This window comes from Trachinotus anak, unplaced genomic scaffold, assembly GCF_046630095.1.
Source record: "Trachinotus anak isolate AG129_WGS33_773 ecotype Australia unplaced genomic scaffold, CSIRO_AGI_Tana_v1 ptg000019l, whole genome shotgun sequence".
Taxonomy (NCBI): Eukaryota; Metazoa; Chordata; class Actinopteri; order Carangiformes; family Carangidae; genus Trachinotus; species Trachinotus anak.
In genome coordinates this window covers 24556209-24569550 of record NW_027273870.1, presented here as the reverse complement: position 1 = coordinate 24569550, position 13342 = coordinate 24556209, and the positions used below count along the sequence as shown (strand labels likewise).

The following is a 13342-nucleotide window of genomic DNA, read 5'->3' as shown; positions in this document are numbered from 1 at the left end:
CTTTGCTCGAGGGAGCAGCACAGATATGCAGCACAGACACACCACACATTATTAGAGGAGACATTCCTCAGATGGTTGGTGGATCTGGCAACCTGGCAGCTTGGCACATCAGTCTCCTGTGTGTGTGTGTGTGTGTGTGTGTGTGTGTGTGTGTGTGTGTGTGTGCAGTTGGCAGGACAACACACACTCCAATGTCACGGTCTTTTTCAACATCTGTCTTCTTGGAGAATGACCCACCAGGCTTCCACACATAGGAACTCAGGCACGTTGCTTTCCAGCAAAGAGAACTGCTGCTTCCATCCTCAGTAGCTCAAAATGCCTGTAATGGTCTGATTTATCTTACACATTATGAAAACCATATTTTAATCCCATTGGGAAGGTTACTGTGAAGTAAAGGCTAATATTATGCATGTGTCCCCTTTAAGAACCAGAGATTTCAGTTTTTTTGAGATTTTGTCCAATTCACTGTGACTCATTTTTTTTATCAGGATCAGGCCTTTAAACATTTCTTGAAAACACACACACACACACATACACACACAAGTACTCACAGATGATAAACTAAAGGAAAAGACTGGATAAATTAGTCACAAACATTAGTAATGCAGAAGTTTCCATACAGGGCACAAGGGACCACTGAATGATTTATAAGGGAATATCTTTTGGGAGAATGTAGGTCATCCATCATCTGTCCATGAGATTCAAGAGCTTTATTGTCATTGTCTATTGCATGAATATCAAAATGCTACAGTGAGTGAATGAATGTCTGGGCTCATGTAAACTTACTGCACTTGGTCTCTATTCCTATAAGCCTCTATGTACACATTTGTTTTATTACATATAATAGGAAATTACAGTTGTTGATGGTCTTTTCAGAGATGGTCAAGTGCTGAACCAACTTCTTACAACTACTTCCCCTGTATGTTTATTCGTGTTTATGCAGGACCAGAAGCATCCAAACATGTTTAATTAGTGGGATGATCAACCACCAAAAAAGAGAAAGTTTAACCCTCAAACTCACACTGCCATGTGGAGATCCACATGGCCGTCTCTTTGCTGGTTAACCCCGCCCACATGGAGCGCTTAAACCGGCTATTGGATCAACGCCGGGCCGCCCCGCCCACCGGTGGAGTTCATATCTCCACTGTAAAATAAAGCAGCGAGTCAAATAGTGGGAGGTCACCCACGGGAGGAGACCGCAGGACAGTCATGACTTGTGTCTGCGTCGTGGAAATGTTGTGAGCTGGAGGAAGCACTTTTTACTTGCTGTAAACCCGTCCTCACGGTCACAATGTGGAAACCCAGCGGGGAATCAAAGAGCAGCTTCTCCTCAGCGGCGGGACCCCGAGCTGCCGCCGCCGCGGTCACCTGTCTGCTCATGACCGGGATGCTCGTCGTCACTGTGGGACACCCGAGCAGCGGAGAGCCGGGGCAGCCTCCAGCTGCAGCATCGAGCGGAAAAGTTTTCTCGGCGTACTTCAGGAGACTAACACGGGAGAGGAGAGCGACCGGCGGCCCCCTGCGGAGCAGCGCTCCTGCCGGGCCCGTGGAGCTTCTCGCCCCCGCTGACCTGTTCATAGCGGTGAAGACCACAGGGAGGTATCACCGGGAGAGACTGGAGCTGCTGCTGGACACCTGGATCTCCAGAAACATCCAACAGGTGAGTTAAGACGTGCTGTTGGATACTGGGAAATAAGCAAAATAAAAATCTTATATGTAAACTGAAGAGATCAGGCGACATTAATTAGGCCTTTGTTCAATTAAAATCACAGAGATTACTTTATTATTAACTTAATTATAAAAAATTTAAAAAAACATGACTTGAACATGACTTTTGCAGCTGTTAGAAATGCACTAGTGCAAGCTTCATTCTGGGGTATAAACCATTCAGGAAGTGAATAATCATTATCTTTATACTATGTTATTTTATTCAACTACTGGTCACAAAATAAAAGAATAAACAGACAGCTATATAGTACATCTTGTGTTAATGTGATGTGTCAGCTGGTTAAGGGGTCACATGAAGGAAAATGCTTCCCAGTGTTTCATGGCAGCCCAGAGCTGATCATTGAAGATCAGAGGCCAAATGCACATTATAGCAAGGTATTATCCTGTGTTAATAGTTCCTATATAAGGGAAGTAGCATCCTAAATGTTTCCTTCATCCTCTACTGCAATTGCAAGCAAGTTGTAAACCCCCTGTAATGTGACCGGGTCCAGCGACTCTTTGATCCAGCCAGCCAGTGCATTGTAAAACACAGATTGAGGCCTTTGTAATGTATGAGAGGGAGATCTGAGGGTTAACAGGCCGACCACACTGCTGCTAACGTGGTGACATGATACAAGCAGGGGACACAAGAGGAAAGACCTTACTGTAGGACTGAGATGGATGAATCGACCCTGGATTTCATCAAGTTGTCTCGGTGAGATGCACGCAGATTTGATTCAAGAGAAAAACAGTTGTTCAGTTGTAGTTGAGACTGGCATCAGCGTGCGGAGGCGCTCCGTGCTCTGCATCATAAAAAGCAGCTTCAAGCATCATTCGAACTGACATGCCAAGGCTTTTAACTCGCAGAAGTTGAATATCAAAGTGCTTTGTGGTCTGTTTCAGAGGTGAAAGTGACAAAGTACATTTACTTTCTACATCTGCTTGTACATTACTTGAGTATTTCCATTTCCTACAACACTCTACTACTACTCCAATACATTTAAAATTAAATGTTTGATCTTTTATGCCACTAGATTTATTTGACGATGATAGTTGCAAAGTGCAGATCGAGATTTTTGCCCATATTTCAGTTTTAGGGCCTGAGGTGATGTCTGTCCTTTTTCATCCGGCCAGCAGTCCAAACCCCAAAGATATTCAGCTTACCATCATGGAACAATAAGAAAACCAGAAAATGTCCATATTTTAGAAGCTGGAAGCTGAATATTTGTGATTTTTGCTTGAAAAATTGCAACTGTAAACCTGAATTCTTCTTCCACCACCGGTCATATTGGAAACCATTGTTTCCAGAGCGAGGATCAAAACATCGGTTCTGTGATCTGGAGGAGTTACAACATGACTGCTGGAGATGTTGGTGCAGGGCGAGTTTCAGTCCTAGAGCCTCACAGATAAATATTTGAGATCAAAGGAGCTGAAGAGACGGCTTTTTGGTCTGGATCACAGTGGTGAGTGAGTCAAAGATGAATCTGTTGCTATGAAACACATGGGACCGTGGTAAACTGCACCCAGCATCTTCAAAGCTCATAATCGAAGGCAGACGTGAGAGTGGATCGTACAGCGGTCGCTCTGATTTCCACTTAAACCTCAGTGTTTGGGGAAAGACTCATTCAAGTCTCATCTCCTGCTGCACCCAGACTGTTGCCGTGTAAATACAGCTTGTGTAGGGGAAATCAGCTGGTGAGGGAGTGTGTGACGCATTCCTGCATCTGCTCTCACGGTCAGGTGTGTGTAACCCTACCTGTTTCCCAGACACACCTCTATACTGTGCTGAGTAATGGAAATACAGCTACACACACACACACATTCTCACAGTGTTACCTTCACAAACACAGATGCCCTGGGAACTCACCAGATTTCTCATGGGAAGTTAAAAATGTGTCTGATCACAAGAGTAAACATGCGCACGCTCTTGCACCCACACCCACCCACCCACATCACTTTCTCCTGCCTCCATGGAGGTTGTTGTTGCTGCCGTTTCCTGTGTTGTAAAGCTCAACTCCACCAACCCCCCCTAAAGAAAAAAAACAAAAAAAAAAAAAACACACATTTTCCCTCCCTGCCTGTGCTTCCCCCCACCGCCCTCCCAGCTTAGCATACACTGGTGTCACAGACACACACTCAAACATTCATACGCTGCAGAAGCTGACTGCTCTCAAGAGGCTTAAGAGGCTCAGAGTGGGAAAAAAAAGAAGACTGACAAAAACTCACAGCTGGCTGGACTCTCCCCCTGTGTTTTTCAGCCTCTACCACAGGCAGCGATGTGATCACACAGTACTTGGAGCAAAGATTTATTATTGAATTTGTGCTGCATGGCAAGCGGGTTGCAAAGTGGAAACCCTCTGAGCCTGGTTCTTTCACTGGGGCAGTGAAGTCACAGAGTGTCGGGGCTTTTTTTTTTTTTCCTCTGATGTTTCTGTACCGCAACACTGTGGATCTGAAATGAGATGAAACTTTGAAGCCTTTTCGCTGTAACGTCAGTGTGTTTACAACCACATCAGATGAACAATAAATGAATTATAGATCTTTTAGGGGACGGAAAGTAAAAGAAAAGTAACACCAACTGAGAATTTAATCATTATTTAAATTATTTGGCATCAGCTCTTTCATAGTCAGTTACTGCCTGAAGGCTTCAGGACACAAACATCAGCAGACCTTCCCTGATGACGCACCGCCAGACCTGGACTGCAGCAGCCCATTATTGATCTGATTATTCAAAGATCGAACGTTGCGATTAAAAGTGAATGTCATGGACTCAAAGGACACATAAAGCCACAACTCTTAAATATCTAGATTTTATTGTTAAGCAGGTCTGAACTAAATATTTGAATATAGTGATAGAAATGCTGAAGAAACAATCTTCACTCTTCAGCCAAATGTAGCCCAGTGTTCAGCGAGAAGCCCAGGATAGCCACGACAGTCTGTTCCACTTTGGTGTAAAACTGAACTCTCTCAACAACTTTAGGACTGACTGACTGATTGGTAAACATCAGCATGTTAGCACGCTGACGTTAGCATTTAGCTCGAAGCACCACTGAACCTCAGAGAGCTGCTAGCATGGCTACAGATCATGTTTACTGTGCATCACCACGTGAAGCAAGTGAAACAAACTGGACTGAGGTCATGTGACTGACTGGGACTGGGGTCATGTGGCTGACTTTGGCCACAGAATCTCTTTGGAGACCTTGTCTGTAGTGCTCTGATGCATTGGCCTAACACTGGGGGATTGTGTGTGAAGAAGACTGCAAGCTGTCCACTTCTCACTCAGTCTAGATGTAAACTGAGAGTCAGCGCTTTAAGCTCAGAGCAACAGACTATTTACAGGCCGCTCCGTATGTGCACCCAGGGTGTGTGTTTACTTCCTGTGGAAAGTTATAGGGTCTACATGGCTTCCTGAGTGCGCAGTGACCCTCAACCCCGTCACTCATCACACAAATACTCATACACACACACACACACACACACACAGCTACAGGAGTGCGACCAGCTGCTCTGCTGCTGAGAGACTGGAGCTTTACCTCTGTCCTGGCTTTCATCCAGGATCAGCACTGCTGCTCGTTGCTGCCGTGTGCCGCGTGTCACTGAGGAAGCAGGTGGAGCATCACCTGAGATTAGAAACAGTCACCCCCGAACAATGATGGTGGAGCAGCAGGAGCGTCTGCGTGGTGGTGTTTTTGTTTCCCTGCTGGTCAGTGAAAAGTTGCCTGTAATAACATGAACGCGTTTTTATTTTTTTGTTTTTCCACAGACGTACGTGTTCACTGATGGAGAGGACAAGGAGCTGAGGAAAAGGATGGGTGAGCGCGCACGCACACACACACACACACACCCACACACACACACACACACACACACTCAGCAGTTTCGCTGAGTAGCAGCAGCGTTATCTGCAGTGTGCGAGGCAGGAAAGCAGGAACCAGGCTGCTGACTGGGCAATATTATGTTTCCATGAAGTGCAGGAAGTCACTTCAGTTCAATCAACAGGCCTTTCCTCATCTTACTCATGGAATTGTTTTACTTTCAATGAGGTATTCTTTTCACTATCAGACACATTGTACCACTCAATGCAGAAAAATGCACAACAGTGAAATTTATTGTTTCCTTATTCCTATTATATTTTCAAGCAGTTGTGTTATAATAGAATCCAACTTTTCCAAACAGCTTTCTTACTTCTGGACAAATTATTTTGTCTTTTTCTTTATTTTCTTGTACAATTCTTATAATTACTGCATCATGACTGGTCCTTTCTTTCTGTTGTCGGTCATCAGGAGCTCACCTGATCAACACCAACTGCTCAGCGGCCCACAATCGTCAGGCCCTCTCCTGTAAAATGGCTCTGGAGTACGACGCTTTTATTAACTCTGGCAAGAAGTAAGACACAGTCCACACAAACAGTAACCCACGCACACTGTCAGAAACATACTCATTAAGTCTAAGCATGTGTCACGTGTCGCAGGTGGTTCTGTCACGTCGATGATGATAACTACGTGAACGTCGGCTCCCTCCTGAAGCTCCTCTCTCAGTACAGTCACACCCAGGATGTTTACCTCGGCCGGCCCAGCCTCGAACGACCGATAGAGGCCACGGAGAAGCTCGGCACAGCTGAAATGGTAACTCGATACGATTCTCCTTGAACCCACCCAGACCGCTTCACCTTAACACCAAAATCTGCCAATCAGGTTCTCAGACTTGTCCTTGTTCTGTAACTGAAATATTCTACATGTGTCTTGAATGTAAAAAGTGATTAAAGAAACATCTCATGGCCTCAACTACCCACAGATCTAGTGAGAGATGACTGACAACATACACTTGTATTCATGGTGCATATGTGTGTGTGTCTGTGTGCAGAAGCAGGTGCGTTTCTGGTTCGCCACAGGAGGAGCAGGCTTCTGTCTGAGCCGTGGCCTCGCTCTCAAGATGAAACCCTGGGCGAGGTAAACCCTCATTTAGATATATAATGAGATGTTTTTTTTCTTCCTTTCAGCTATATAATCAAATCTCCTCTTCCTCATGCTCTCTCCGCTCCTCTCTCTCTCTCTCTCTCTCTCTCTCTCTGTCCAGCGACGGCACTTTCATGGCGACAGCTGAGCACATTCGCCTCCCCGACGACTGCACCGTCGGTTACATCGTGGAGGCGCTGCTCGGTGTGAGCCTCACCCGCTCAGCTTTGTTCCACTCCCACCTGGAGAACCTGGCGCTGGTGTCAGACATACACAAGCAGGTAGACACACACACACGCTCACACACAGACAGAACACCACCGCAATCATCTCTCTGCTTCTGCAGGTAGTAAAACCCATCTGAAACTTTTTTTTATTTTTTTGCTGTTGTTCTCCTGTCAGGTTACTCTGAGCTACGGCACCGTGGAAAACAGCAGGAACACTGTCAATGTGAAAGGCCCATTCTCAGTGAATGAAGATCCTACAAGGTAAAATGTGTGTGTGTGTGTGTGTGTGTCGCTGAATGACAATGTGTAGAGTCAGGCCATTGTGTTGCTTTATTATGCAGTGAGGAAGCTGATACAAAGCTTGAAACATCTGTAACATGTGATAATGAAGACGAGAACGAGCAGAGTATTGGAAATGCACAAAAGGGAAAATGGCTTTAACCAAAGCTCCTGTGACAGTCATTTACCGTGCTGACTCGCCTCTCCAACACACACAATACATCACTAACTCTGAGGAATATCTGGAGTCCTTGTATATTTTCTTCAGTGGTTAAAGTGCAGCACCAATTCTATCTTGATCTGAAGATGCACAGTTAAGAAAAAGTCATCAGACTCAAGCAGAACCAGAGAAATCATCTTTTTTTTTTTCCCTGCATTCTTTAATTTGGTGCCTACATTACCCACAATGCAGCTTAACCCCTGCCATGTGACATTACCTGAGACAATTTATCAGTCTTACATTGTGTACTACAATTCCTCCCCTCTGGAGCCACAAAAGGCTTAACAGAACTTTTAATTCATATGAAGTGTTCCTGCCTAAAACCCGTATACAGACTTAATGTGTAAAATCAGTTCAGAGTTGTTTTTTTTCACTTTTTGTTTGACAATTTTGGATTTATTTTGATTATTATTCTGTTCTCTGTTGATGATTTCTGCTGGAGACCAGGTTGTGTTTTCATTCAGTTATCACTTGTTTTGCAGCAAAGATAAAAAAAACTGTTTGGGGTATACATGCTTTTTTCCAACTTGTATAATCAGAGATATGTCAAAGTGGCAGGTTTATGTTGATTCTCCTCTCTCGTGTACAACTTTTATTTTGACTCTTTGAACAGTCCTATGTCACATGTTACATTTAAAAAAGGTGAAAGTTTGATTTATGCAGACCCAGAGGCCTCAGTCTAACACAAAGGTCACATTCACTGTGAATATCTACAGCACAGCGGCTATAAAGCATCACTGAGAGGAACAGCATTCATTCGGAAATTACAAGTGCACAAAACAACACAAAGGATAAAACACAAACTGATCTTATCTTAGCTCTTCCTGACATTAAGGGGACTTTTTTTTTTTTCGTTCCCCTTCCCTTCTTTTCTTCTTGATCCTCTGGTCAGTAATTGTATCATTGTGTATTGAATTGAGCTAATTCTCATTATTGTACCACGTAAACAGACACTGATGGCAGTGTGCCTACAGGGTGGGAGGGAGGGCTGCAGATAATGAAATAAGTTTGCTGACCTACTGGTGGATGGGTTCATGGAAAAAAAGCAGTCATTACGTACAGTATATAATATATTTTCAACACAGGGTTACAGCTGCTCAGGCTGTTCCAGGAAAAGCTTTAGTTGTGTACTACAATTCCTCTTTATGTAAGCACTTCTGATTGTGTATGTTTTACTACGATGACAAGTTTCCTGGCTTTGTTCATTGTGTGTGTGCGTGTGTGTGTGTGTGTGTGCGCGCGCGTGTGTGTACAACTAATTGTATTCACTGTTTTATTTTGAAATCCCCAGTTGGTGGCTTCCAGGCATTGTGACACTCATTTCCCTCTCGTTCTCAGGTTCAGGTCTGTCCATTGTCTGTTGTACCCAGACACTCCTTGGTGCCCCAGCCCCCAGCGACTTTAACAGCCTTCTAGAGACAAAGAGGGAGGGATGGACTGACGGGGAGGAAAAGTAAATGTCTGAAAAAAGATACAGCCCCACCGCTGCCCTCCTCTTGACTCCTGAAGAACGGCCACAACACTCCCACAGCCGTCTGCGCAGCAGACTGACTCTTTAGGAACGAGCACCACTGCATTCGTGTGGCACCTGAACTCTGACCCTGTGAATTGTTGTGTGGTGTCAAAAGGACAAAAACTGCTGCAAGAGAAGAAGACGCAAAGTCAAAATTCTGGGAGGGATGAAAAATAGAGAAACCACTTTGGTATTCTTAGATCCTGAAGAAAAGAACATGTAAACTTTGGAGGAACGGTGGACGTCTCAGCTGCAAACGCAGAGCTGAGCCTGTCACACCTGCCTCACTTTCCTCCGTCTGATCTCGACATTCAGCTTCACTTTCAGCTCTTGTTTGTTAGCTTCAGCTTTACTCTGGCTCAGCTGTGCATTGAGCTTAATGCTAATGTTAGCATGTGATATTGAGGCTTAGAGGGTAACTATTGGTCTGTTGCAGCTTGTTTTTTTATTTTATTTTGGTCATAATAGATTAACCACAGAGAACCCGGAACAAAGCCCAACATTGTAGGTAAATTTGTTACCTGTAGGCTCGCACTTTCCCCCTGTTCACAGACTTTGTGCTAAGCTAAGCTAATCAGCTGCAGGCTCCAGTTTCATGTTTACTGCAAAGGCATGAAGTGGTATCAGTCTCCTCATCTACGTCATGGTCACTTCTCAAAAAGTTGGATTTTTTTCTTTATGGAATCCTTTTAATTTGGAGGTAGAACTGAAAGTGAGCATGTGTGAAATGTTGTAATAATCCTGACCAGGTGTGTGCAGACAACTGTTTGAAGCAGAGAAGGTCAAAGTTGAACCAAGAACTCGTCTGTAAACATATAGTTCACCTTTATTTTCCCTTTGACTCACTCGTGTTTCTTGGTCCACCACCTTCCTTCAGGGAAGTTAAAGCATTTACATCTCTGCTATTAACTAACAATTACTGATGTACAACTAAAATGAGACAGAAGTTGTGGTGAACGGAAATTATTCAAATAGGTGTTAAATTGGATCAGTCAGTGGCCTAGAGGACAGGTCAGGGGATATAACCACAGTGACCAAATCAGCCTCTTCACACCATAAACATTTGTACCAAATTCAGTGTAATCCATCCGGTGAGCCAGCAGGACCAACACCATCACCCTGCAGCTGAGAGCACTGGTGTAAATGTTGGTAATCCCACTGTCCCCTCTGGCTTCTCTTCCTTTTTTCACATTGAGCCCCCTCGCTGGCCCCTCTCTCCCTCCGTCCTCAGCTGTGAAACATCATTCTTTTGACTGTTACGTAAACACAGGGAAGGATCAACCAAATCATCGATTTTTAGCATAATAATGAAAAAAAAAAAATCGATGTTTTTAAAGAATCCAGACTCCTTAACTGAAGTGTAATTTCATCATTGTTCAGTATTATCCTCTCTCTCTGAAGTTATCATGACCGTGCGACTGAGCACTTTGCTGTTTTATCTCTGCTGATTGCGAGTCATTGTTTGACACTTTGAGAGAGTTAGACAAAAAGATCGATACCACTCACATCTGTGGCCGTCCAGAACAGCTCCCTTCAAAACTTACAAAAATACATTTTTATACCCTTTGGTTTTTGTAAAGATTAAACAAATAAGATATTACATGTTAATTAGTGAGATCATTTTTTTCCCCCTTTGGACAGAGCCAGGCTGGCTGCTTGGCTCCTGTTTCCAATCTTTATGCTAAGCTAAGCTATGCTAACCGGCCGCTGGTGGTAGCTTCATATCTGTTGTGCAGACATGAGTTTGGTATCAGTCTTCTCATCTAACTCTTATCAAGAAAGACGGTAAAATGTCAAACTATCCCTTTAACAACTCGATGAACGATGGAGGCCTCTGTTACAAAATACTCTTCCAAAAACCGGTGGATATCACTCATCGCTCATCTTAAATGGGTGGATTATGGTTGATGATGTGAGACTGCTTCTCAGATGTTATAGCAGTGTCATACAGATATTATCCCCTTTGAGGTTTTATTGAGAAATGACTCATGTTGGGTCGTCTTCTATCTTTCTGTGCATTGAAAGCAGTTGTTGTGACTGAATGAAAGTTATTAAGTTAAACTCTGTCCCTTTTTAAATGAATGTATATGACGAACCGTTGCTTCTGAAGCGTACACGCTCTCTCCAGTATCTGGACTGTCTGTAGACGTTATGGCTGAAGTGAATAAAAACCTTTATTGGTCAAATACTTGCTTCTTGTTTTTTGTGCGTGAGACTGCGTGCTAGGAGACTTAGGGGGGTTTTAAATGGGGTTACAAGGGACACAGTTTCAACTTTTCAACTCTGACCTTGTTTACGAGCTGTTGGGTTCCCGTTTGGAGACCCCCCCCCCCCCCAGAATTCCACCAACAAACCCACCCACCCACTCACAAACACACTGAAACAACAGTAGTCCCCTTATCTGATGGAGCCATACACACGGCCCTGCAGAGATAAAGTCAGAACCAGAAGATTAGCGGCCTGCATGCCACTGTGTGTGCGTGTGTTATGGCCTTTTTCCCACTGGATACTCCGAGGGGTCGGACTGAGTGGACCATGGGGAGCGCTCAGACAAACACTCAAACACACCAGTGAATTTGTGAAATTGCTCCGTTGTACATACTGCTGAGCAGACACTGACACCTGCTGGCTGCATGTGTTACTGCATTAAGCTAAAACTAAAAAGTCTTGTCAAGTAGGTCTGGTCCACTGCTGCTTGAGCTGCTTGTCCCGGGCCACTTGTTTGATTTCTATATTCAACTGTTTGCCACAAAATATGATTATGCTTGTCCAAAGAAAAGCGTTTCATCATTTCTCTCAGGTTTGATGTCTTGTTTATGTGCAGTGGAGACACCCGGGTCAATGATGGAAATCAGCCCAGGCATGTATCATTCTAGCCCTAATAAGCTTTGATATCTTATTTTAGTACGTATCTTGTCAATAAATCAGACAAATCAACAAATCAAATCCCTCATGGCTAAAGTTTCTACTTCTGTATTTCCATTTGTCATCTTAGTAGAGTTTTAGATGAAATTGGTCACAGTGGTCCACTAACTGCAGATCATATATAGTTTAAGCACCTGCCTTCTTTTCCCTGACTTTGTTTCTGCCTTTCAGAAGTAGGTTAGCGCCACTAGAAATAGCCCATCAGGCAGGATCACCTCTGTGAAAAGCTTTGGATGCTGCCTCACGGTGCACAAGGAGAGCAACTCAGAATCTGAAGAGTAACAGGATGTCATCCGACTCTCTGCACAGGCTCGATCTGAATTTCACTGAGTAATTATTAGATTGAAGCTCAAGATCAGTTTGAGTGTGCGCACTTTTGATCAGCAAACTCTGTTGACAGTTTGACATTTCACACATCCGCCAACGGGTTTGTTCAGACTGTAGGTTGAATGTTTAGGTGACAGGTTTGTTATCACACTCTTCACTGTGTCTTCACTGTGTCTTCACTCTTCTTGAGGCCTTGCCTGTGTAATTACTGTCTGGGAAAATGTGAAAATGACGTGGGCAGTAACCTGCGTCACAGAGAGTCTTATTTTTTACTGCACACACATTCTCACTGATTATTTTAGAAGATGCATTAGATGTTGGTTCTTGAATGATGTACTAAAAGACCACTGGGTGGAGATAGCAAAGGTTAAAAAAGTAGACCGTCATAGACTAATACATTTTGTCATTTTACATCAGTAAATACACAAACAGCTGTTTCAGGAATGCGCAGTGTTCGTTGATCATACTGCAACAACTTTCCACAAACCAGGAAATGCATTTGAACGAGTTCCTACAGGGCTTTTATTTTTCTAAAATCTCATACTTCAACTACGTGAAACACAGAACACACACTGACAACTTTATTATAAGATGATTAGAAGATGTAAAAGCGTACTGTGTGTGACTAATGACCATGACCTATTGCTGTTAAAGCTATTTACCTCAAGGTGAAATGAATACATATGATTTTGTTTCCCTCTTGTAAAGAAACTTTACATCCAACAGCTGCTGTAAACAAATGGAAGAGGCTGTAACAAGTTTAAAATATCACATTAAAAGCATTCATCATTAGTCAACACTGAGGGAAGTATTTTCTCTCGTTTTATCACCATCAATCATGACTTCCTTTTATTCTTCTCTTGATGTCATTTATAATGCATGGTTATTGATTGACATTAGGCAAGAGGAGGCAGTTTTAAATGATAATCACATCAATAATACAAATGATGGAAGCTGAGTCTGTAAGGTAGTAAAGTGGGTTACAACAAGGGTACAAAATGAAGCGGCTATAAAACCCACACAGCTTTATATTTCAGTTTTTTTAATTCTAGTTTTCGAACAGGAAACGGTTTCTGACTACAGACACCATTGGCCTGACCGAGTCCTCGACGACTTACGGTCAGCTTGTGTTTTGTGCTTCTGATCTGCTCAATCAAGGTGGTTAAAAAGAAGGCACAGTCTTGATCAG

General features: G+C 43.5%; 1 protein-coding gene across 1 annotated transcript; it reads left to right on the top strand.

Annotated features, from left to right (window-relative positions):
* The first annotated feature begins 1158 nt into the window (after window positions 1–1158).
* On the top strand, window positions 1159–11087 carry LOC139636597 (beta-1,3-N-acetylglucosaminyltransferase lunatic fringe-like). The gene is made up of 8 exons (XM_071504812.1): window positions 1159–1660; window positions 5471–5519; window positions 5991–6093; window positions 6179–6332; window positions 6571–6656; window positions 6784–6943; window positions 7065–7150; window positions 8727–11087. The coding sequence occupies exons 1-8, from the start codon at window positions 1292–1294 to the stop codon at window positions 8791–8793; spliced, it is 1074 nt and encodes a 357-aa protein (XP_071360913.1). The 5' UTR covers window positions 1159–1291; the 3' UTR covers window positions 8794–11087.
* Window positions 11088–13342: the final 2255 nt, after the last annotated feature.